At 44.3% G+C, this 26,909-nt stretch overlaps 1 protein-coding gene across 2 annotated transcripts in view; it reads left to right on the top strand.

The window, feature by feature from the left end:
- The window catches only part of MTHFD1L (methylenetetrahydrofolate dehydrogenase (NADP+ dependent) 1 like), a 227,448-nt gene extending 219,905 nt beyond the window's left edge, over window positions 1-7,543 (top strand). The window contains exon 27 of one of the 2 annotated variants that reach the window (XM_064360573.1): window positions 6,921-7,543. In XM_064360573.1, the coding sequence (XP_064216643.1) occupies window positions 6,921-7,010 (90 nt within the window). In that variant the 3' untranslated portion in view covers window positions 7,011-7,543. The remainder of the gene's footprint in view (window positions 1-6,920) is intronic. The other variant, XM_064360574.1, reaches the window with a different exon arrangement.
- Window positions 7,544-26,909: the final 19,366 nt, after the last annotated feature.

Here is a 26,909-nt window from a genome sequence, read left to right as displayed (position 1 = left end):
GGCTCACACCTATAATCCTAGCACTTTGGGAAGCCGAGGTGGGTAGATCACGAGGTCAAGAGATCGAGACCATCCTGGTCAACATGGTGAAACCCTGTCTCTACTAAAAATACAAAAATTAGCTGGGCATGGTGGCGCATGCCTGTAGTCCCAGCTACTTGGGAGGCTGAGGCAGGAGAATTGCTTGAACCCGGGAGGCGGAGGTTGCGGTGAGCTGAAATCGCACCATTGCACTCCAGCCTGGGTAACAAGAGCGAAACTCCATCTCAAAAAAAGAAGAAAAAAAAATGTATAGTCTTCTTTACAAAAGAAGAGAAATAATTGTACTTGTTCAGTCATTCGAGGCCACTGGAATAATTGGCATAGTTTGAGCTGTGTAGTACTGTCACAATATGCAAGCACGGCGTGGTAATTTTTAGAGTAATTGAACATGACTGCCGTCTTAGAAAGTCATAAGTTAGGAATTTATTCTGTTCGTTCTCTTGATGTAAAAACTAAAGAAAGGAAAACATTTTTTGGCCAGGCACGTTGGCTCATGCCTGTAATCCCAGAACTTTGGGAGGCCAGGGTGGGTAGATCCCTTTAGGTCAGGAGATCAAGACCACCCTAGCTATCATGGCAAAACCCTGTCTCTACTAAAAATACAAAAATTAGCCAGCCGTAGTGGCAGGTGCCTGTAATCACAGCTACTTGGGAGGCTGAGGCAGGAGTCGCTTGAGGCCAGAAGGTGGAGGTTGTAGTGAGCTGAGATGGTGCCACTGCACTCCAGCCTGGGCAACAGAGCAAGACTCCATCTCAAAAACAAACAAACAAAAAACATTATAAACTGAAAAGTAAAGAATGTCTTTGACCTGAGTGTCCCAAGGGTCTGCTTTATGTGGTCTGCCCCTCTGCAAGCAGGGACTAGGTTCTGGTCACCTGGGTGTCCTCGTAGTAAGCTCTTAGCAAAGGTTTCTGAGCTGAATGAACTTCACTTTTTCAGTCCTTTTGTACAGTAACAGGCACTCAAGAGAGTCCATGCCATAATGTTGATCAGCCACCACGAGAGAGAAGTATGCTCTAAGAGCACACACTATCAAGCCCCAGACAGAGTATCCCTGCAGACCAGGAATTCAGTCACTGCGGTGTATGTTCCCAACTACCCCAAAGAGATCCCAGGCCATTCCATCTCTACTCAGTCAAGCAAACAGAAATTCCAACTGTAGCAGCAAGATCTATTTTCATTATATAGTGTCTCTCCCCCTCTCTCTCTCTGTCTTTCTCTCTCTCTTTCTCTTTCTCTCCCTCTCCCTCTCCCTCCCCCTCCCCCTCCCCCTCCCCCTCCCCCTCCCTCCCTCCCTCCTTTCTCCTTGGTCACTTGACATTGATACTGGGCCATTTATCCTCATGCATCATCTTAGAGTTACGTTTGTATAATTATCAATATGGCCATTTGATATAATGGCCAGGACAATCGCTTGAACCCAGGAGATGGAAGCTGCAGTCAGCTGAGATCGTGCCGCTGCACTCCAGCCTGGGCAACAGAGTCAGAGGCTGTCTCAAAGATAAAAAAATAAATAAAATTGTGATGTAGTTAACCAGTATAATCTTTTCAGTTATTTTTAAATTTTTGAAACAACATGCTGTATATCAGCCATTCATTAGAAGAAGAAAGAAATGTGTAGAAGGACTGTGTTCTGCTTCAGATCATGGATTGTAGGAACAAAACAGAAATGTATAAAAATGCTGCTCTTTTTCTGAACCAAAATAAAATTAGATGATTTTCTGTTGTTATTAGAAAAGATAGATTTCAGGAGAAATTAAAAAATAAATTATTTCAGAAACACAACAAAACTCAGTACAATGATATTTTGGTTAAGAAAATTATGGGTAGAAATTGTGATTCTATCACTTTATGAAACAGAATCTTTAATAATTTTTCAACTTATACCGAGGATATTCTTTTATTTCTTAATGACTAATTTTAAATATATGACTATTCTCTCTGTACTGGTTTTTAATTAATGCTCATAAAGGCTACTGATAGAACGCATTCTTTCTCCAAAATGGAGTTAACCCGAAATCAGTAAAGTTTCAGAAGTTTCATTGTAGTTAAAATTAGGGTCATGAAGGGCAAAAGCCCATGTATTTCAGCCTTTGTAGAAGAATCCATTAATGCAGCATTACAAGTAAGTACAATTTAGTGGCTCTTTAGTTATTTTAAGCAGGAGGCCTCCTTAAAAGGGTACACAGATAATGTCAACATAGATCTCCACTGACCCCAGGCACGTGGCCAGAGGTCAGCTCCCAAGGGCTGTCTGCACTCCTTGTTCCCTGCAGTGCTGTATTGACTCTTGTCTGGGGGTGACAATCCTTTGATAACAGTTTTTTTACTGGGAGAAAATTTGTGGGAATGCATAAGGTCTTGCTAACATAATTCCATATTATGCTTGCTCGGCAGGAGAAGTTTTATTGGAGGTGGCCGTGTCTCCACAGCTCAGGGAGTCTCTAGGGTCTGCAGACTCTGTGGTTTCTCGTCTGTTGTCGCTTATCTCAAGTAGCTGCACGTTTGGAAATAGATGATTGCATCACTGCAAGGGGTCATGGGAGTCTTCTGATTGAACTCATTTCTCTCCCATTTGAAAGAAAGAAAAGTTGAAAACAGAGGAAAGACATTTCACACTTCCTGGCATTTAATATTTTGGCCAGTTTTTGTTTGTTTGTTTGTTTGATTCTTTTTTAAGACAGAGTCTCGCTCTGTTGCCCAGGCTGGAGTGCAGTAACGCCATCTCGGCTCACCACAATCTCTGCCTCCTGGGTTCAAATGATTCTCCTGTCTCAGCTTCCCAAGTAGCTAGGAATACAGGCACTCATTACCATGCCCAGTTAATTTATGTGTGTGTGTTTTGAGTAGAGACAGGGTTTCGCCATGTTGGCCAGGCTGGTCTCGAACTCCTGACCTCAAGTGATATGCCCGCCTCAGCCTCGCAAAATACTGGGATTACAGGCATGAGCCACTGTACCCAGCCTGGTCAGTTTTAGATCCTGGTTTTGTGACAGAATCAGAGTGACTCGAAGATTCATGTTCTCATCCACTGCAGCTAGCAAATACAACTCCAGGAACTGCACAAATCCTGCACCACCTTGGTCTTTCATCAGCTAAAAGTTAAAGGTGGAGAATTGGGTTTTCTTGCTTGTAAAGATAGTGTGTATAAACAAGCATGCAGTAAAGTGTGTTGTGTTTGGTAGAATCTTCCATTGGTAGCTTTGGTCAGATGGGCCTAAATACAATCCTTCAGGGTATTCTTGGGTTTGTTACCTTGAGTAGAGATTTAAATTTACACTGCCTCATCTATACTGAATTCTGCCCTTGGTGTGACTCCTGTTACAGTCTCAGAAGCAGCAGCCGCCATAGAGTCCAGTGACATCCTTACCAGGAAGATGCCTTTGACCTAGAGTTCATTTCAGGGGCAGGGGGTGGGGCAGCATCACTGTGGCTGAATATGATTATTCATTTATTTCTCTTAAACTATAAAATGCTTTTTCTTTTCCAAATGTAATGGGCACTATCTTAGCCCATTATATACCTGAAGTGCAGTCCTGTGCAATTAGCAAGACAGGAGCCAGTCATCATCCATCACAATGTTTTATGCGTTTATGCATTTAACATACTTCATTGCATGCTTGTTTACACACACTATGTTTACAAACAAGAAAACCCAATTCACACAGATTATAGAGGCATCTTCTATAGCCAGGTGCACTGGCTCATACCTGTAATCCCAGCACTTTGGGAGGCTGAGGCGGGTGGATCACTTGAGGTCAGCCTGGCCAACATGGTAAAACCCCGTCTCTACCGAAAATACAAAAAATTAGTCAGGCGTGTTGGTGAACGCCTGTAATTCCAGCTACTCCAGAGGCTGAGGCAGGAGAATTGCTTGAACCTGGGAGGCAGAGGTTGCAGTGAGCCAAGGTCATGCCACTGCACTGCAGCCTGGGTGAGAGACTCTGCCTCAAAAAAAAAAAAAGCCTCCTATAAATTCCATAAGTTGCCTTCAGGCCAGGCGTGGTGGCTCACGCCTGTAATCCAAGCACTTTGGAGGCCAAGGCGGGCAGATCACCTGAGGTCGGGAGTTCAAGACCAGCCTGACCAACATGGTGAAACTCTGTCTTTAAAAAAAAAAAAAAAAAAGATGCCTTCAAATGCCATCTCAAAATGCAGTTAGGCAGGAAAATTACCTGCTTATAACCTAGGCAACTGGGAAAAAATATGTATCCACCAATGACCCTTGGGTTTGATGTTTCCAGCAATAGAACAGTAAATGTGGTTTCCTTTCTGCGGTGTCCTCCATTATAGGCAGCCACTGTATTAACCCGAGAAAAACGTTACCCTCCTGCTGGGAACCTTAACTTCAGAGGCTATGGGAGCCTTCTTCATACCTAAAGTTTGAAAATACAGCCAGTCCCCACCTACAAGCAGGTCTTGTGCCAAAAGTGTGGTTGTAGTTCATTGTTTGGAATCCAGAATGGATTTTCCCATAGGTATGTTATGAATGGCAGCTGTATTCCAGGCAGCTGCGGAAGGTTTTTTAGCCCACTGTATACCTGGAGTGCAGTCCTGTGCAATTAGCAAGACAGGAGCCAGCCATCATCCATCACAATGTTTTATGCATTCCCCCAGCCTCCCCGCTCCCACTCTCAGTGGACCCAGGTGGGCGGGGAAGGGGATGTTGATGAGGCCCTCAGGTGCACAGATTTTCTTGCTCCCCACCTGCTGCACCTGCAGGAGTTAAACAGGCATCCCCTGCCCCCTTACCATTCCTCCTCTCCCTTTCCCCACCCCCAATCTCCTTTTCCCTGTGAGAAGGGCTGGTCAGTGAAGTGAGGAAGGGCGGCTAGAGCCACTGGACACTGAGGCCACATTGTGCAGTTCGCATCAGAACCCCCTGGGGACTTGCTACATTTGCAGAGTCGAATGCAGCAGGTCTGGGGTGGGCTCTGAAACTCTTGCGTGTCTAACAGGCTCTCAGGTAATGCCCACGCACAGGCCCCATTTGAGTAACAGGAGTCTCTAAACACCATGCGGGGAGGAGAGGCTGGTGAAGCGGGGAAGGCAGTGGAGGGTGAGAGCTGAGTTCTGTTCTCCAGGCCTTAGGGAGGTCCCTTTTTCCTTGAAGTTTTTTTTTTTTTTTTTTTTTTTTTTTGAGAGTCTTGCTCTGTCACCAGAGTGCAGTGGCGTGATCTTGGCTCACTGCAACCTCCGCCTCCCAGGTTCAAGCAATTCTCCTGCCTCAGCCTCCTGAGTAGCTGGGATTCCAGGCGCCCACCACCACGCCCAGCTAATTTTTGTATTTTTGGTAGAGACGGGGTTTCATCATGTTGGCCAGGATGGTCTCCATCTCTTGACCTCATGATCCACCCACCTCGGCCTCCCAAAGTGCTGGGATTACAGGCGTGAGCCACTGTACCCAGCCTCCCTGAGAACTTTTTGCCATGGGGAAAGAAGCCGGCAAACCCTGGTTGTCATCAAGTGCGAGCACATCACAGCTTCATCTCATGCAAGGTGTTCTCGGCCAGGGCACGTGGAGGTGCCCTTCGTTCTCGGCCAGGGCATGTGGAGGTGCCCTTCGTTCTTGGCCAGGGCACATGGAGGTGCCCTTCGTTCTCGGCCAGGGCATGTGGAGGTTCTGCATGCTGTGTCCTTAGCCCTTGGGAGAGCAGGCACAGCAGAACCCAAGTGTCTCCTCCAGACAACAGCTGCAGCATTGCTCCATGGGCATCGTTTGTATGAAACACTCACTATTAAAGCACAGTAGGAAGGGCTGAAATGGAAAAGGAATGGTTCATCCAGGGGCCCCAGAATCTAGACCCTGGAGCAGTGTTTGAGGGCCTGGGGATCAGTTGAGGGGACCAGCGTCAGAAGCCGCAGCACACAAGGGGCTTCTGATGCAGGAGGGCAGAGTGTGCGCTTTGAAGATCTTTCATCCAGACGCGACAAAGCAGTGAAGAATCTGCTTTCATCCTGTCTCTGCCACTAACTAGCCGTGTGTCCTAGAGCTCATACCTTCATGCCTCAATGTCCTCTGTCCTCATCTGTAAAGTAAGCCTAAAATTAGTACCTACCTCACTAGGGTGCTGGGAAACTCAATGAGATTATTTCTGTGAGACCCTTAGACTGTCCATCGAGTGTCACAAAAGCAGTAGTGGTCGTGGCTGTGGCGGTGTGGTAGTGGTGAAATGAGTAATTTGAGATTATAGGCCTAAGGTCAAAATTACTGGTTTTGCAATTTATTACTGGTGTGACCTGGGACAAGTGACTTTGCCTCTCCAAATCTCAGTTTCTTCTCTTGTAAAATAGAAATAATAAAAGTTCCTACCTCCTGCATCACAGAGAGAATACAATGAGGGAAGCACCTAGCATAGCGCCCATCACAAAGCACGTTCTCAAGTCCGTGTCAGTTACTGTTACTGACGGAGACCGCGCTGATGACTGGCACCTGAACAGGAGTTTTCCAGCTGTGCGCCAGGAGCTGTAGGTTTTACAAAACCGTGTCTTGAGGGTGAGAAGGAGGCCATTAGTCACCCTGCCCACACCCGCTGCCCCCTTCAACCTAACAGGCTTGTCTTTCTTGGGGCTTAGTGAAGATTTCATTGGGAAGAAAAGGTTTGGAAGATCACTGCTTTGTAGTTCAGGTGCGTTGTGGGGCCACAGGTAAGGTAAATGGTCTCAATTTTCAGGAAGTTGACATTTGCCTTTTCTATTTCATTTCCTTAAACAAAAATTGCAATAGCAGATGCCAAATTTAAAGAGATATATGCATATAAAACCTGAAGTTCTGTGAGGCGGTGTTGAATGATAGAGTGAATTCGCGTCCTCAGATGTGCAGGGTTCAATGTGGCCAAGCGCTTGCTGATCTTTAACACTTGGTTTTCTCCCCCAGATGAGCACCATGCCGGGACTGCCCACTCGGCCCTGCTTTTATGACATAGATCTTGATACCGAAACAGAACAAGTGAAAGGCTTGTTCTAAGCGGACAAGGCTCTCACAGGACCCAATGCAGGTAGGCTGATGTGCTTCAACTTTTTCTTCCTTTTTTTCTAGTTCAAATCCTTTTTTTGTCATATTTGTTTTTCTGATACTTACTACAGAAGTGGTGTGATCAATCATTTCCTTCCTTACTCAAATTCCTACCAAATGACTTTCCATGACTGGAGTTCACTCCAGTGAGTGATGTGGATGTGAGTTAGATGCTCAGTGCACAGCCCTTAGTGCACCTGGGCTCCATCCAGTGAAAGTCAAATTATGTCATCCCTGAATATAGATATGTTTAGAGCATCTCTGACCATAACACAACCTGTAAACTCATTATTCTTTTCCAGGATTAAAACCAGCATCTGTTATAATTTTAAAAGAGTAACTTCCTACCACGTAACTCTTGGTATAGAGCTAGAATCACGTGAAAGAGAAATCTTGGTATATTCGTTTCATGGGGCTGCCATGACAAAGTGTCACAAACTGGGTGGCTTAAAACAATGGAACGTTTGACACAGTTCTGGAGGCTGGAAGTCCAAAGTCAAGGTGTCAGCCAGGCCATGCGCCCCCACCCCAAGACTCTGTGTGGAGTCCTTGCTGGCCTCTTCCTAGCATCTGGTGGTGGCTGTTGCTCCTTGGCGTTCCCACCATCTCAGCCTCTGTGATCCCACCACATTCTCCCTGTGTCTCTGTCTTCACATGGTGTTCACCTCTTAGAAGGACCCCAGTCATCTTGGATTAGGGCCCACCCTAAGAACCTCGTCTTAACTTGATTACTCTGCAAAGAGCCTCCTTCTAAGTAAGATCATTGTCACAGGCACTCAGGGTTAGGACTTCAGCATCTCTTTTAGGAGACACAGTTCAACCCAGAACACTCGACTGTGGCACGACACGTGTGTTTGACTCCCATGTCCCTGGACAGACACATAGCAATGGGACAGACCATTTAACTAGAGGGCCCTGTGGGTCCCAGGAACGACAGGGCAGCAGAAAGTAGGCCACTGGATGACATGGTATCTGCAGTGTCAGGTTGGGCTTTGACTTTGAGCTGTCTTAGGCAGCCCAGACCTGAGGACTCTCGGTCTTATTTATGCCCACCCCACAGCACTGCAGCCGCACCTGCTGGCTTCTGCCAGAGATGACATCCCTAACCCTCTTTCCTAGGGGACAGCTCCTAATCAGAAGTTTGAAAGGCTCAGGGCTTCTTCTCCTACCCCAGGGATCTAACACGTCCTCACCATGTTCTAAAGACACATTCCTTCCCCGCAAGCACCCCGCCTCCTTCTCCCCACTGACTCCTGCTCCTGAGCCCAGAACCTCTCCCTCTTGCCAGCGTATTCTGGGCATTTGCAGATGAGCTTCCGTAACCTAAAGACCCTCCTTTCCAACCACCTCTGAGTTATGGCTCCAAGCCAGGCCCAGGATTCTCATTTGCATTTGTTTCACTACTAGTAACAAGTTTTTTGTTTTGTTGAGTTTTTTGTTGTTGTTGTTTTTGTTTTTGTTGGTTGGTTTTGTTTTTGTTTTGGGACAGAGTCTTGCTCTGTCTCCCAGGCTGGAGTGCAGTGGCACGATCTCAGTTCACTGCAACCTCCACTTCCCAGGTGCAAGTGATTCTCTTGCCTCACCCTCCCGAGTAGTTGGGATTCCAGGTGTGTACCACAGTGCCCCGCTAATTTTTGTATTTTAATAGAGATGAGGTTTCACCATGTTGGCCAGGCTGGTCTCAAACTCCTGACGTCAGGTGAGTCAGGTGATCCGTCCACCTCGGCCTCGCAGGTACTGGGATTACAGGTGTGAGCTACCACGTCTGACCAAGTTTTTTTGTTAAACCTGTGTTGTTAAAACACTAAAGACCTAGGCTATGGTGAGAAAGATAAGGCACCCATAAATGAAATTGCATTAAAACAAGGTGTGAAATTGTTTGTTTGGGGTTGTGGATGTTTGCGTGGTGGTTGTATGTGTTTTTTGTTGAGGAGCGGGAGCTGTGTTAAGTCTGAGCCATACTGCATCTTTGATCTTTGTCATTTCTGTAAAAAGAAAATTCTAGAAAACGAAGTAAGGGAGATTAATTTAACAAAGAAATCCGTAAACTCAAGCATTGATAAAATGTTGTTTCCTCTTTTGGTGTGAGCTTGTGTGTTGCAAATGTCTTGGATTTCCCAGTGAGGCCGTGGGGAAATAGCAATATCATTCCTCTTAAACTGAACACTGACCCCCGTCCCAACTGATCTCTCTTTTCATGTCAGGAACCTATTATGTTACATTTCTGCCATTTGTCCTTTTTCTCCAGAATAAGTGTGTTCAATTCTCCCATCTCTCTTGGACAGTATTTTTCCAGCTTTTTGTTCGGTTTTCACGTGCTCTCCAAGTAGGTCATATAAGCGCAATTATACCTTAATTATTGTAGTTAAGATTCAGGAGATGCTAAGGGACACATCCTTAGCTTTATTAATACAGACCCTTAAACCCTTTATTACCTGGGGTATTTGTGCTCCCTAACAAGAATTCCTCCAGATCTTTTTTTTTTTTTGAGATGGAGTCTCACTCTGTTGCCCAGGCTGTAGTGCAGTGGCGCAATCTCAGCTTACCACAACCTCACTCACCACAACCTCCACTTCCCGGGTTCAAGCCATTCTCCTGCCTCAGCCTCCCGAGTAGCTGGAACTACAAGCACATGCCACCATGCCCGGCTAATTTTTGTATTTTTAGTAGAGACAGGGTTTCGCTGTGCTGGCCAAGCTGGTCGCAAACTCCTGACCTCGTGATCCACCCACCTTGGCCTCCCAGAGTGCTGAGATTACAGGCATGAGCCACCATGCCCGGCCTCCTCCAGATCTTATATACAGGGCCTGAAGGGCAGGACATGGGCCTGTGGTAATTACTTCCAATGTATCGGGCATCATGCTTAGCATTTTGCCCTGGGTGGTCACAGCACCTCTGGAGGCAAGTGTTGTCCCATAAGGCCACAAAGGCTTCAAGAGGACCAAGCCTACCCTGTGGTCACTGAGGGGTAGCCCTGGTCTGCAGGCCTACAGAGCTGCCTTGCCACCCTGTGGCACTGCCTCTCATTTCATAGCTGGCACATGTCATTCTGCCATCCACATCACGTGTCGTGCTGGCATCAACCCAGGGAGGTGGGTAGTATTTTTGTTTCAGAGCTGCAAGAACTCTGCCCAGAGAGGTTGACAACCTGCTCAAGTGGCACAGCTAATAACTACGAAAGCCAAGACTCAACTCAGATCTGTTGACTCTCAGTATCACCCCAACTTTTAAGCCCCAAGCCAAAGGATGCCCTTTTCATTTCTGTCACAGGCATAATGAACTTTGACCCATTCTGAAAGATGATACCAGCTATTTGAACAGACAGGTATTTGAGGATAATAGGGTAATTTTTTTTAATAAGTAAAGACAATTATTTGGGTATTAAAAGCTATGACTTTGTCATAATTCGTTTTCGTCTAGGGAGAGTAGAGCCAGCTCTTCCCTAATTCTCTAGTGGAATGGCATTTCCACCCCCTGCCCACCCCACCCCGCCACCACCACCGCGCTCCAAGGCCTCTTTCTTCTTTGTGAATTGCTAAATACTGTTCTAGGCTTGGTGGGCAGTGGTTCAAAACCCATCGTTTGACCCTGCTTGAACAATCAAAAACAGATCCAGTGTCCTAAATAAAACCACTATACAAAGCAAACGTTCCCTCTCAGTGGCTCCTCAGTAATGACCCAGCAAGCATTGTCTCTTTCCTGTGCCTCTCACTATAGCCATCAGGAATCACGTCTACTGATAATCAGAGGTCTGTGGCTATTCAAAACGCATAAAATAAATATGTTAAATCTTAGGCGACAGTCAGCTTGGACAAATGTGGGCATCCAAAAGGAAATGTCTGGTTTGCTGATTTGCTCCCTCGGAGATCACACCATGGATGGTCGGCATACCCAGGACTGAGCAGCACACTCATTATTCCTGAGTTGGAGATGTATCCCACTCAGGAAAAAGATGGTGCTTAGTTGATGAAACTCTCTGTCCTTCCCTTCCTCACCTTTCTAGCCTATCTCAACTCCTAGGAAGCTGTGTGAAGCCAAAGGTGAACGTGATATGCCAAAACAGCACCAGAATTTGAGCTCTCCTTGCTCCCTCTTCCCAAGACCTCTCTGTAATGCTTTCACTGTTGTTAGAATAAGGGCATGATTCATTCTTTTGGATGTCACTAAATAGAACTAATTAAAATAAGTTGTTTGTCCCAGTGAAATTGATCCAGCTGTTGAGTTTTTTGTTTAAAGATTATTGGAACTAAGGGTTTGATTTTTTTTACCCCCATTCTGTTTTCTCATTCCGAAACTTATCATATTTCTGGGCTTTGGCAAGAGTCATTCAAATGAACACACAAGAAAGTCTGGCAAATTTCCTGAAGAATTCAGGGACTCCCTTACTTCGTTATTCTGCTGTGCAAAGTTATGTTGTGTATGGAATCAGATTCACTCCAGTCCTGCCCTATAAATATTTGTTCCTTATAAAAGAATTGCTTTTTCTTGAATTACACACGTAGAAATAAGTTTAGGAAAGAAATGAGTTTCTTTCCTAAATTGACTTTAAGCCATCAACAGAAAAATGGTTAAAGAAAATGTGGTATGTATAGATAGTGGAATACTATTTAGCCATTAAAAAGAATGAAATAATGTCATTTACAGCAGCATGGATGGAAATAGGGGTTATCATGTTATGTGAAATAAGCTGGGCACAGAAAGACAAATACTGCATATTCTCACTCTCATGTGGAAGCTAAAGAACTTAGCCTCATAGACAGAATAAATGGTAGACACCAGAGGCTGGGAAGGATGGGTGGCTGGGAGGAGGATATGAAGAGAGGTTGGTAATGGGTATAAACATACAGTTAGAAGAAATAAGCTCTAATGTTTGATAGCAGACTAGGATGACTATACTCAGCAACAATATTTTGTATATTTCAAAGTAACAGGAAGAGAGGACTTGAAATGATACCAACATACAGTAATGATAAATACTTAAGATAATGGACACCCCAGATACCCTGATTTGATCACTACAATTCTATGCATGTAATAAATACTCACATTTACCCCATAAGAATATAAAACATTAGGCCAGGTGCAGTGGCTCATGTTGTAATCCCAGCACTTTGGGAGGCCGAGGTGGATGGATCACTTGAACCTGGGAGTTCAAGACCAACCTGGGGAACATGGCAAAACCCCATCTCTACCAAAAACACAAAAATTAGCCAGGCATGGTGGTGTGCACCTGTAATCCCAGCCACTCAGGAGGCTGAGGCAGGAGAATTGCTTGAACTTGAGAGGCAGAGGCTGCAGTGAGCCGAGATCATGCCAGCCTGGGTGGCAGAGAAAGACTTGGTCTCAAAAATATATATAACATATCAATACAAGGGGAAAAAAGGGCAGAAATTTTCAATGATATTTAATAACCATAAATTAATCTTGAGTAGCGTTGCTGCATGCCAGCCCTTTTATGAATGTGATTAGTTCAGTTCCAAGTCACAAACCACAGGGTTACAAAGGGCCCTGGGAGAGCATCTGAGCTCTTTGGCTTCAGTCTTGAAACTTTATCTTTTCACAGAGCAACTCAAAAATTGCTCATCACTATTGTGTTCCAAGGACTCATCACCCTGAGCCAGCCAAGGAGTGCCCTCTTCCTTTCCGCTTCCAGGCAGGGGCCAAGCAGGATGGAAGCTCAAGCTATGTATTTAAATAATCCTCATCGACATCTAAAAGAAAGTGATAATTAAATCTCTCCTATGTTGCTAAATTAAATCTCTCCTATCTAACTAAAATGGAATGTTTTAAAACTTAGGTTACAATTATGAAATTCTTAATTCCCCTTCAAATAACCTTTTTCTGAACATATTTTGATTTCTTATTCCCATACCAAAATAAAATGTTTTGTATATTGTATCTTCCAAAATATTTTCCCCCTGAGTTAACTTCTGAAATTGCTTCTTTGAATGCATAAGCACTAAACAAGATTTGTTTTTACATTCTTATCTTAGCTATTGCATCCCTGATTGTTTTCATCTGTAATGAAGCTTTCTGTACTTCGCCAATCCTTCCATTTTCTTCAAAATGTGGGACCACAGGCCAGGCACAGTGGCTCACATCTGTAATCCCAGCACTTTGGGAGGCCAAGGTGGGCGGATCACCTGAGGTCAGGAGTTCAAGACCAGCCTGGCCAACATGGTAAAACCCCATCCCCACTAAAAATACAAAAATTAGCCAGGCGTGGTGGCAAGTGCCTATAATCCCAGCTACTTGGGAGGCCAAAGCCCGAGAATCGCTTGAACTCGGGAGGCGGAGGTTTGAGTGAGCTGAGATCATGCCACTGCACTCCAGCCTGGGTGACAGAGCAAGACTCTATCTCAAAAAAAAAAAATTAGGACCACAAACTCTAAGCCCCTTTAGACACAAAATACAGGATACAAAGGTAAGATGGCTAATCAAGGGTATTCCACTACATCTGTGGAGCAGGGAAGGCCTTGTCCAGCCGTGCCTTGCCTTGCCAAGGGTTAGCTCTAGTCCACTGAGTACCCCCTCCCTAGCATCCCTCCTGTCGCAAGAGTCATTGACCCTCAGGTCTAGGGACACCAGTGATGCTGGCCATGTCTCTGAAATATTTTCTTTTTGTTCATCTTTATTGTGCTTATAATACTTCTGTTTTCTGTTTATTCCCCTGACTTGAATCAGATGTTAGGCGAGTATTTGAAGTTTCTCGTTCCCTCTCTTTATCACTGTCTTCTGTCTAAAAACTAATCAAGCACCCTCTCTGACTCCAAACCTCTCAGTTATCTGTGGGAGGCCGGCTCGCAGGATTTCAGCAGTTTCCACTTTCACGGCCCGAAAGATAAGTCCTTCCATGTATGAATTCTGATTAAAGGCAACGTATTGCATTTACATTTTAGAGGGGTGAACACATTTTTTTCTGGGTCTTAAGTGTTTTCTTTGTTTTTTAATGTAGTTTATTTCTAAGAAATTATAGGATTGAAGAATGGCAACGAATATTAATAGCTTTTGAGAGAAGGTAGCAAAGCTTTCATAATAAGTCCCAGGACCATGAACTTCCATATTTTCCTAAATGCATTTTCAAACCTTGCTTTCTGTGCCTACTCTATAAAAACCAGAAATCCAAGATGACAAGATTCCTTATCTAAAATCCTCAACAAGGCTGGCTGTGGTGGTTCACACCTGTAATCCCAGCACTTTGGGAGGCTGAGGCAGGTGGATCACTTGAGCCCAGGAGTTCACGACCAGGCTGGCCAACATGGTGAAACCTCATCTCTACTGAAAATACAAAAATTAGCCAGGCATAGTGGTGCACACTTTTAATCCCAGCTACTCTAGAGGCTGAGGTGGGAGGATTGGTTGAACCCAGGAGATGGAGGTTGCAGTGAGCTAAGATCTTGCCACTACACTCCAGCCTGGGCTACAAAGTGAGACTCTGTCTCAAAAAATAAAAAAAATAGTAGCCAGGCGAGGTGGCTCACACCTGTAATTCCAGCACTTTGGGAGGCTGAGGTGGGCAGATCATGAGGTCAAGAGATAGAGACCATCCTGGCCAATTTGGTGAAACCCCGTCTGTACTAAAAATACAAAAATTAGCCAGGCATGGTTAATACAGGGCTCACGCCTGTAGTCCCAGCTACTCAGGAGGCTGAGACAGGAGAATTGCTTGAACCTGGGAGACGGAAGTTGCAGTGAGCTGAGATTGCCCCACTGCACTCCAGCCTGGCGACAGAGTAAATAAAAAATTTTAAAAATATTTTTAAAATCCTAAACATTCTCATTCCACAGGATGCTGCAAACTGTAGATCCCAAACTTGGAAGTTCTGGGAATTCTGCCAGTATCCCCAAGTAAATCTCTTGGGAAGTTCAGAATGCCGCATGGCATAGCTGTGCCTCCTCATAAAGAGTGGTGCAGACTCTGATTCTCCACGTCTGCTAAGTAAAATATCCCAAACACAGATCCCAGCCTTATCTAGTGAATGGAATCATCGCTCTGCCTTTACATTTTCTTTTGGCCTCAAAACTTTAGAGCTATAACATGTTAACGGTTTAACACCAGAGGAGAAAGCTATTCTTAAACTACTCAAACATGGTTCTTTTTCTATTTTTCAGGCTCCTGAAACAGACTATTCTTTGCCTTTTCGCTGCAGTTGGAGAAGAAACTGACTTTGAAAAATGTCTGTTACGCAATGTTGGAGACATGGTGAAATCGGCCAAAGATTTCTTCTTCTTTCAAGATGAATTCTGTTCACAGAGAAATATAGTGTTCAGCAAAAGGACCTCCACCAAGTCAGAAAGAAACTAAGACATTTCTGTTTCTATTAGAGTTTACATTATTTCTACCGCTTACACTTTAGAATGTTTACTTTATGGGGACTAAGGGATTAAAAGAGTGTGAACTAAAAGGTAACATTTTCCACTCTCAAGTTTTCCACTTTGTCTTTGAACTGAAAATAAACATGGATCTAGAAAACCAACCAGCAAGTTTTCAGTGCCAGATAAAACTCTGCGCTCTAGAGGTAACTGCTCATGAGAAGCAGCTGAAACTGTTACCTGACACCAGTTTCCTAGAAAACTGTGAACGCAACCAAGCTTTTTAAACGTGACAAGAAAAGCAATAACACATAGAGAACTATCTGGTCCATCGGGAAATCTTCTGACTGTCAGGGATCTCTTGTAAGATCTCTTGGAATGAAGTGCACTGTGTATTCAGAACTATTTTATTTCTTTTTTTTTTTTTTAGATGGAGTCTCACTCTGTTACCTAGGCTGCAGTGCAATGGCACAATCTTGGCTCACTGTAACTTCTGCCTCCCAGGTTCGTGCAATTCTCCTGTCTCAGCCTCCTGACTAGCTGAGATTATAGGCGCACGCTGCCAGCTAATTTTTTATATTTTAATAGAGACGGCGTTTCACCGTGTTGCCCAGGCTGGTCTCGAACTCCTAAGCTCAGGCAATCCACCTGCCTCGGCCTCCCAAAGCGCTAGGATTACAGGCATGAGCCACCATGCCTGGCTATCGAGAGCTATTTTCCAGCACCAGTGAAGTTGCTATCTCTTATCTAAAACAAATGGGTTTATGCTGGTTTCTTCCACCAAGGAATGAGTCTCAATGGCCATTAAACTCACTTAGGCCCACAGGGCTAGGAAAAGTAGCTCTTAAAGGTCAGGTGTTTGGAAAATGTTTTTCCTTTCGCCCAACCCTTAATTCGTAGTAGAGAATGTTCTGTGGCCTATTCCCCCGCCCGGGTTTTCCTGACCCTTCTTTGTTTTCCAATTTTTCCTACAATAATATAAAATTATGTAAAAGTTAAAACAAAACCAAGGATTCAGGAAGAAACAAGCAGTGATTGTCCTCTAGGCAGTAAGTAAAACAGCCGCCGTAAATATCGTAGATGCCCCCAGGCACATCCTGCAGGATCTTTCCTGCGTCCTCTTGTCCCGAACCCTCCAGTGACCCTACTCAGCCACCACTCAGCCCATAATGCATCTTTATGCACAATTTATCCCAAAACACTGTTTAGTAGCTCAAAAGCCTCCCACTCAAAAGCTGTCCATCCCAAGAATAATTTCACTTGGCAATTCTGAAGTGTCCTTCCCATCCCTGCCCTTTATCTGCGACTACACCTCTCTAAATATACAGTTAACTGGTGTTTTACGGTATATTTGGAGAGATGTACTCCCAAATACAAGGAGTGCCCCTCTCCCTTTACAGTAAATTTGCAAACCCATAAAATCTTCAAATAGATGTATACATTGAAACAGTATATATATATTCCACTCAGAAACCTGTCTTTTTTTGTTGTTAATTTTTTTGTTTATTTATTTATTTATTTTTGAGACAGGGTCTCACTTGGTTGCCCCAGTGGCGTGCAGTGGCACAATCATGGCTCACCATAGCCACAACCTCCCAGGCTCAGGTGAAGCTCCCACCTCAGCCTCCTGAGAAGCTGGGACTATAGGCACACCGCACCCCACCCGGCTAATTTTTGTATTTTGGTAGAGACAGGGTTTCACTATGTTACCCAGGCTGGTATCAAAGTTCGGGGCTCAAGCAATCTGCCTGCCTCAGCCTCCCAAAGTGCTGGGATTAGAGGCGTGAGCCACCGTGCCTGGCCATGAATTGATTTTTAAGCAGTTGCCTTCTGCTACGCATGTTTTTATTCTTTTCCTCTGCACTGAAAGGTTAATTTTCATTTTTGAAAATGTTTTTTCGAAAAATATTTTAGAAATCGCCATTCAAAAAGCTTTAGCCTAGGGACCTTTCCTTTACCTACTTTTACCAGGAAATTCGTCATCTTAAAAAGTAAGCCAGCATCCTGCACACTGGTCCAGGTGCTGCTGCAAACCACAAACTGTTTCCTGTTGTGTAGGCTCATTTGAAGTCCTCTGGGTGTCATAACTTGGGCTCTGATGGATTTGTTCTTGCTCATTCACTACCCTACTGATGGTAGAGTGTATTTAACTCCCACTGAGTGATCTATAGTCTCCACCAAGAAGAAAGGTTAATTAATGGGCTTATCAACTCCTGATGATTTGAAGCATTCATAGCGAGAAAGAAGTATTATTAATGGGGATTATTGGGAGGAGCCGGTTATCAACCATCTCTTCTAAGGCCACAGCATGAGAAAAGAAAAATCACATAAGCTTTGGCATGGTGGGTTAGAGTTAGAAGTCTTCCCCAAGAAGGGTGGATATTGATTTCTTTCTGCCTTTAATTGAAATGTAAAAAACTACCAATAGGCCAGAGATGGTGAGTGGCCCCAGTTACCCGCTGTGGCACACAAACATGTGATCATGCCCCCTCTCTGCTTGAGAACTGGCAGTAGCAACACCTGCCAAGGTTAAGACCCAGACCAGAAGAATCATCTGTGAAAGCGGCCTGAAGAACACATTCTAGGAATTAACTGAGGAAGAGATGGATCGGGACTTGGGAAAACAGCAGCAAGGCAATGAGCTGACCTGACCCATTCATTCATATTCTCTTTTTTTGGTCTTTTTTTTTTTTTTTTTTTTGAGACAGAGTCTCGCTCTGTCGCCCAGGCTGGAGTGCAGTGATGTGATCTCAGCTCAGTGCAACCTCCATCTCCTGGGTTCAAATGATTCTCCTGCCTCAGCCGCCTGAGTAGCTGGGATTACAGGCATGCACCACCACGCCCAGCTAATCGTTTTATTTTTAGTAGAGACTGGGTTCACCATGTTGGCCAGGTGGGTCTCGAACTCCTGGCCTCAAGCGATCCATCTGCTTCAGCCTCCCAAAATGCTGGGATTACAGGCATGAGCCACCATTCCCCGCCTCATTAATATTTTTTTATTCCTCTATTTTCAGGGTTATTTTATTTGTTTTAATTGGAATGTGTAATTTAATACACTTAAAGCTATAAGGAGTATTTTTCACAATCGATTTTTAAAGAGAATCCTAGTTCCTGACTATCTGATAGTAGCCAGGATTTTGTTTGTTTAACTAGAACGTGCCTGGCCTGTTTTTATCATAATTTACGCATGCCACCATCTTATTTGTGGACATGTGTAAATTATGATAACTTACCTTATATATTCCCAAAAAAATCCACATACACATATTTGTACATTGCTTTTGCGTTGTTCATACAAGGGAGTAAAAATGAAGTAGTGAGTGCGCTCTTACAGCATTTGTTACAAATCTATAGTCCATAGCCTCTGAAAAAGTCAAGCATTATGACAAAACAATTGGTCAATAAACAGATCTTCATGTAGTCCCATAAACCCTAGTGCCGCCATACACAGAGAGACCCCAAAATTCTAACAGCTACACTTCAGAACACCAGAATGGACTAGAATTCAGGAGTCCATTTCCCCATTTGAATGGGGGGAAAAGGTCACATCTTTATGGCTGTAATGGAGCATTTCCTTCCCTATGAGTGTTAGCAGCAAAACAGCAGTATCAACAGTGCTGTGTCTTTTCTGTTTGTTTTGAGATTGGGTCTCATTCTGTCACTCAGACTGGAGTGCAATCACAGCGCACTGCAGCCTCGACCTCCCAGCCTCAAGCAATCCTCCCACCTCAGCCTCCGCAGTAGCTGGGACCACAGGCACACCACCACAGCCAGCTAATATTTTATTTTTTGTAGATACAAAGTCTTGCCACGTTGTCCAGGCTGGTTTCAAACTCCAGGGCTCAAGTCATCATCCTACCTCAGCCTCCAAAAGTGTTGGGATTACAGGCATGAGCCACCGTGTCCAGTGGCTTTCATCGTTTTTTTTTTTTATCGTATTTTTTTCTAGCCACTAGACCACCAGAGAAACAGTACCTATGTCTTTGTCACCATTCACGGATATTTTAATATTACATGACTGTTTCTACAGATATTCACAGTAGCATTTATGCTTCTCACTGCATCAAAATTATAGTAGTTATTAGATCTCCCACTGTCTGTATCACATGTAAATAAAGAGGCATATACATTGCTATAACCTAATGTGGTATGTTTTCTATACTTTAATAATTGCATTTCAGGCCGGGCACAGTGTCTCATGCCTGTAGTCCCAGCATTTTGGGAGGCCAAGGGGGTTGGATCACTTGAGGTCAGGAGTTTGAGACCAGCCTGGCCAACATGGTGAAACCCCATCTCTACTAAAAATACAGAAATTAGCCAGGTGTGGTGGTGTGCACCTGTAATCTCAACTACTCGGGATGCTGAGGCAGGAGAATCGCTTGAACCCGGGAGATGGAGGTGGCAGTGAGCTGAGATCACTCCATTGCACTCCAGCCTGGGCAACAAGAGCAAAACTCTGTCACCAAAAAAAAAAAAAAAAAAAAAGTGCATTTCACTATCATTGGTTTGTTTTATAATTGTAAGTGTTTTCGTTTAGACATGTAAAAAATATTATTCTGCCTGGCCGCGGTAGCTCATGCCTTTAATCCCAACAGTTTGGGAGGCCAAGGTGGGCTCATGCTTGTAGTCCCAGCATTTTGGAAGGCCAAGTGGGGGGGTGGATCACTTGAGGTCAGGAGTTCGAGACCATCTTGGCTAACATGGTGAAACCCTGTCTCTACTAAAAATACAAAAATTAGGTGGGTGTGGTGGCACGTGCCTGTAGTCCCAGCTACTCAGGAAACTGAGGCAGGATAATTCGCTTGAACCCAGGAGGCAGAGGCTGCAGTCAGCCGAGATCACGCCAGCCTGGTGACAGAGCCACACTCTGTCTCAAAAAAAAAAAAAAAATTCTAAGAAGGGGGTCCCTGAGCTTCAGCTGGTCCAAGGGCATCCGAGGCACATAAAAGGTTGGAATCCCCTACACTAGGGGAGATGTTAGCAGCCTAAGCCCTGGTTCTGTGGCAGCATTACCTTGTCTCCGATGTTGCTACCTCTACATCTGTGCCTTAAGTCCATCCATACAGGTCCCTGATCCAGGGTGCCAGGTCTGCCTATAATAGTCTTGGTCTGTATGTAATGGTAACACAGGCAGCAGCTGTCACCAGAGTTTCTCCAGCCTGATTCAGAGGATACACAAGCAGCTCTGGACACTGTGGAGTGCTGCATCATGTAAGCCTTGGTTAGCAACTCCACCCGCAAGCCAGCTCCAGAGAACTGTTATCAGTGAGTATTGGACCTTCTTTAAGGTCCTGGTAAAATGGTGGGTTTCTAGGACAAAAGGCATATCATGAACCACAGAGGATGGAGAAAATACTTCACAAACTAGAAAAGGACCATATCATTAAGCCTTCAATATGCGCAAGAAAGAATGAATTTTTTTTTTTGAGACAGTCTCTCTCTGTTGCCCAGGCTGGATGGAGGGCAGTGGTGCTATCTCAGCTCACTGCAACCTCCACCTCCCAAGTTCAAATGATTCTCCTGCCTCAGCCTCCCCAGTAGCTGGGATTACAGGCACGTGTCACCACGCCCAGCTAATTTTCGTATTTTTAGTAAAGACTGGGTTTCACCATGTTGGCCAGGCTAGTCTCGAACTCCTGACCTCGGGTGATCTGCCTTCCTCAGCCTCCCAGAGTGCTGGGATTACAGGCATGAGCCACTGCACCTGGCCAAAGAATGAAATCCTTAACTGCACCACCCTCCTGTGATCTCAGCCTTGTTGATTTGAGTTATCACTATAGGTATTTTTTGTTGTTCCTTTTTGGGGGGTGATAGGGGATGGGATCTCACTTTGTCACCTAGGTTGGAGTGCAGTGGCATGATCGTGACTCACTGCAACCTCTGCCTCCCAGACTCAAGTGGTCCTCCCATCTCAGCCCCCTGAATAGCTGGGACTACAGGCAAGCACCATCACCTGGCTAATTTTTTATATTTTTTGGTAGAGACAGGGTTTTGCCATGCTGCCCAGGCTTGTCTAGAACTCCTCAGCCCAAGTAATCCTCCCACCTCTGCTTCCCAAAGTGCTGGGATTACAGGTGTGAGCCACCACACCCAGCCACCCTAGGTATTTTAATCCTTATTCTTTTGTGCTACTTAAATTCTGGGATAGCAACCTCCCCAGGTCCAAAGTGGCTACCTAACTTAGGTGGTTTCCTGTGTCCGAGGCTGTGGGTGCCCTGTTTCAACTACAATGGACAGCTTTCATGAGGCAGCACCTGTAACTGGCCACATCCAGCGTATTCAAGTTAAGCAAAACCACAGGAGCCAGTTGCCCACAGAAATCTTCTCTGGGCAATTAATAGCACATCCACAGGCATTTTGGGTAGTTTTTACTCCTAGGTTTTAGAATTGCAAAAAAAAAAAAAAACAAAAACAAAAACAAAACCAAAAAAACTGGACATGGTGACACATGCCTGTAGTCCCATCTATTCTGGAGCTGAAGCAGGAGGATCGCTTGTGGCCAGCAGTTCAAGGCTGTAGTGAACTGTGATTGTGCCAGTGCACTCTAGCTCTAGCCTGGGTAACAGAGCAAGGCCCTGTCACTTAAAACAAAACAAAAAACAGACAAACAAACTAGGCCTAGGAACATCTTCACTAGAATCACCTGAGAGAGTTGATTAAAAAATGCAGCTTCCTGTCTCCACTTAGATCTAATCAATTGGACTCCCTGGGGATGATCTTGGGCCTTTGTATTTTAACAAATTCACTAGGTCATTCTGCATCCTGATGTTTAGGAGTTAACCTAAACTCCACTTTCATATCACCGCTTGCCTAGCACACTGCTAAACACATGGAAGTGCTAGAGAAATACTCGTGGACAGGATGAAGAGGTGTTGAGAGCTGTCAACTTTCCAGCCCAGTGCGTCCCACCCACTGTGTATTTATCCACCTCCCCCCACCCCTGCCCTGCATTAGAGCCCCATCAACTCCTTGTATTCCTTCGGAGACAAGTCATTTAAACTTTTTCTCATGGCATTTCTCCCCTACCTTTCTCAGCTAAGGCTTTGCTAGGCTCCCAAGCTCCCAAAGTTTAATTCTTATGCCAGCCCAGCAACCACAGGCCTCTTACCAAGGTGTAATTGGCAGCAATGGCTCCCATTCCAGGATCTTGTCTAATAATCCTTTGGGAGTTGAGCGCCTCCCAGGCCAGGCATCACACTAGGCTCAGTGGATGAAGAAAGGTGAACAAGTTGGAGAGAGATCCAAGATGGCTGATTACTAGCAGCTCGGGATTGTAGCTCCCAGAGAAAGCACACAGAACGAGAGGAAGCCACACTTTCAGATGAATTTTTGTTACCCACAGACCAGAAGATTCCCAGCGGAGGAGCCCCACGGGTCACCAGGGCGACTCTTGTGGCCGGCATGGTGGTTTTGCCAGTGCCCCGGCATGGCAGTTCTCACTGCAGAGTAGGCGGGACTGGGTCCCCTTTTGGTCAACGTTTGGGGCTCCGGGAAGGCAGACTCGCCCGTTTACCTGATTGAAAAGGGGACTCAAGGGGGAGGCCAGACCGGAGATTCCCTGGGCAGAAAAGCACCATGATTCTTAATGCTGCTATTTTGGCTGGTGCAGTGGGTTGCTCGGATTTCGGCGCTGGGAGTCAACAAGTTGGACATCCACTCAGAGACCTAATTTGAAAGTAGGCAATTACAAAGATGACAGGTGGATGAACTCACAATGATGGGAAGAAACCAGCGTAAAAAGGCTGAGAATACCCAAGATCAGAATGCCTCTTCTTCTACAGGGGATCACAGTTCCTCATCAACAAGAGAACAAGGCCTGATGGAGAACAAGTGTGTTCCATTAACAGATTTAGGCTTCAGAAAGTAGATAATAAGGAACTTTACTGAGCTAAAAGAACATGTTCTAGCCCAATGTAAAGAAACTAAGAACCTTGAAAAAAGGTTTGACGAAATGCTAAAGAGAATAGACAACTTAGAGAGGAATATAAGTGAATTAATGGAACTGAAGAATAAATACGAGAACACCACAAAGTATGCACAGGTTTTAACAGTCGAATTGATCAAGCAGAAGAAAGGATATCAGAGGTCGAAGACCAACTTAATGAAATGAGAAGACAAGATTAGAGAAGAAAGAGTAAAAAGGAATGAGCAAAGTCTCCAAGAAATATGGGACTATGTGAAAAGACCTAATTTACGACTGATAGGTATACCTGAATGTCATGAAGAGAATGAACCCAAGTTGGAAAATATTCTTCAGGAGATTATTCAGGAAAACTTTCCTAATCTAGTAAGGCAGGACAATACTCAACTCCAGCTAATCCAGAGAACACCACGAAGATATTCCTCAAGTAGAGCAACTCCAAGACACATAATTTCTAGATTCACTAGGGTTGAAATAAAGGAGAAAATTCTAAGGGCAGCTAGAAAGAAAGGTCACGTTACCCATAAAGGGAAGCCTATCAGACTCACGGCAGACCTCTCACCAGAAACCCTACAAACTAGAAGAGAGTAGGGGCCAATATTCAATACCCTCAAAGAAAAGAATTTTCAACCCAGAATCTCATATCCCACCAAACTAAGCTTCATAAGCGAAGGAAAAATAAAATTTTTCATGAACACACAAGCACTCAGAGATATCATCACCACCAGGCCTGCTTTACAAGAGCTTCTGAAAGAAGCACTATAAACAGAAAGGAACAACCAGTATCAATCATCCCAAAAACTTACCAAAACATAAAGAGTATCTCTATAATGAAGAATCTACATCAACTAATGGGCAAAATAGCCAGCTAGCATTAAATGACAATATTGAACTCACAGATATTAATATTAATTCTAAATTTAAATGGATTAAATGCCCCAATCAAAGACACAGACAGGTAAATTGAATAAAAAGTCAAAACCCATCGGCATGCTGTATCCAGATCTATTTCACAAGCAACGACATACAAAGACTCAAAACAAAGGGATGGAGGAAGATTCACCAATTAAATGGAGAGAAAAAAAAAAAAAAAACAGGAGTTGTAACTTTCGTCTCTCACAAAGTAGACTTTAATAGTAACAAAGACTAAAAGAAACAAAGAAGGACATTACATAATGGTAAAAGGATCAATGCAACAACAGGAGTTAATGATTATAAATATATATGCAGCCAATACAGGAGCACCCAGATACATAAGACAAGTTCTTAATGACTTATAAAGAGACCTGGACTCCCGCACAATAATAGTGGGAGATTTTGACACCACATTGTTAATGTTCGATGGATCAACAACATAGAAAATTAATAGGGACATCTATGATTTGAACTTAGACCGGGAATAAGTAAACTTAGTGAATATTTATAGAATTCTCCACCCCAGGTCCACAGAACATACATTTTTCTCAGTATCATATTATACCTATTTTGAAAGTGACTACATAATTGGAAGTAAATCACTCTTTAGCATTTGCATAGCATTTCACAGACTTAAATGAAATATTGGTTGGCTGCTTGTTTGTTATTTTCTTCCCTTATTCCTTCCTGTCTCCGTTGTTAAGCACAATTATCGGCATAAAAGAGGTTTTTAATACTTATTTTTAGATTTCATTCCAGCCCGGGCAATAGAACAAGAATCCTGTTCTCTCTCCCCCTTTTTCCTTCTCTTTTTTTCTTTCTCTCATTAAAAAAAAAAAAAAAAAATTATAAGGTAACAGATAATCTAAGACTGGGTGGCTCTATAATAGAAACAGAAAAGGGCCCGGGAACAAATTCTACTCCCAGTTTTCTGTTGCTGATTCTCAGCCAACCCTGGGTGGGTCTGCAAAAAAAAAAAAAAAAAAGAAAGGTGAACAAGTCTGGGAAGGGATGCTTCTAAAATGGTCCCAGAAGCCACTGAGAGGATGTGGGGAGGGGGGACACTGGGCTGGCTGGAACCCCTACAAACAGCCTGAGGCCAGCCCTGGGGATAGTTCTCACCTGCCTGCCAGAGGCTTTGTATCCAAGCTTGCTTTATTTATTATTATTATTATTATTATTATTTGAGATGGAGTCTCACTGTATTGCCAGGCGAGTGCAGTGGCACAATCTTGGCTCACCGCGACCTCCGCCTCCTGGGTTCATTGGATTCTCCTGCCTCAGCCTCCTGAGTAGCTAAGATTACAGGTGCCCACTACCACACCCAGCTAATTTTTGTATTTTTAGTAGAGACAGGGTTTTACCATGTTGCCCAGGATGGACTCAAGCTATTGACCTCGTGATCCGCCCACCTCAGCCTCCCAAAGTGCTGGGATTACAGGTGTGAGCCACCACACCCAGCCAATTCATTTTTATAAAATCACATGCAGTGGTTAGGCTTCTCTTCTCCTTAGCACCCTAGGTTTGCATTTTAGTCTCCTGAAATGCTTTAAAAATACAAACTTTCAGATACGTTATTAACCATATTTCATCCCGGGATTAAAAGGAGACTCCAGACAGGTTTGTCCTGGAGCCGGCCTGTGCCCCTCTGTTTTGGCGTGGCGGGCCTCAGAGGAGGGCAGTGTAATTGCTGAGACTGAGTTTGAGGTTAGAGTGTTTATGTAACAAATCAGCTCAACTTAAATATTTCTTGTGGTACGGTCAGGGCTGCAAACATTCCCCCAGCACAGCAGCATGAACGTCATCTGTTTATTCAACCCCGTGTGGGCATCGATGTTTATGTGAAAGGACCCTGATCGTTTAAAACCAGTTAATATTTTGGATAATACATCATGTTGCTTACGTATTTTACAGTCGGGATTGTGAAGAGACAAGTTTTCAAAAAAAATCAGATCGGCTGCATTTGTATATGCGCTTATGAGCTGACATATTTAATGAATGATCATTTGGCAAAGTCTTACAATTAAGAATTTTTTCTTCCAGAGGTAATTACATGAGCCCTGATAATTTTCCTCTAAGTCAGCCTCTGATTACCTCCCCTCTTGACAGAGACAACATGTACCAGACAAACAGCAGAGACAGACTCCCTGAAAGAACTGCGAGAGCTCTCTGGGGTTCAGAACAAGCCAACTGTATGAGAAGTCATGCTTTCCAACTGCATGTCTTCATGGAGTTGGATGCCAGAGGATTTTGGGGACCAGAGGAAAAGAAATGCTGAATAACGCCCCTACTCCTCCCCAAGGCATTTTAGATTATGGCTTCATTACTTAGTTTGAAATTTAAATTCCCCAAATATCAGACATCACCAAACTCAAATGTGGGTACAGAAATGCCTTCCAAAGCCAAATGTAAATTCTTTTTAAATTATTCATGCACCTAGCTCACCATTAGAACAGATAATTGAACTGACTATAAATATGCATAAACAGAAGTGGCAGAAACAGAAACATCCACAACGAATTACAGATGGACAGAAAAATCCACTTAAGTGCTAAATAATTAGGAAGGACAGAAGCCAAGGAAGGCGGGAGGCCATAGCTCTGGAGTGATGGGCGAGGTGGGACTGTTCTGCAGCCAGAGAGATGGGAGCCAATTTGGACGGGAGGGAGGGAACCCAGCTGAGAGGAAGGGGCATGGCGAGG

This window comes from Aotus nancymaae, unplaced genomic scaffold (assembly GCF_030222135.1).
Source record: "Aotus nancymaae isolate 86718 unplaced genomic scaffold, 86718_ANA_hifiasm-v0.15.2.pri h1tg000040l, whole genome shotgun sequence".
Lineage (NCBI taxonomy): Eukaryota > Metazoa > Chordata > Mammalia > Primates > Aotidae > Aotus > Aotus nancymaae.
Note: the sequence above shows the minus strand (reverse complement) of the source record. Positions and strands in the feature narration are given on the sequence as shown.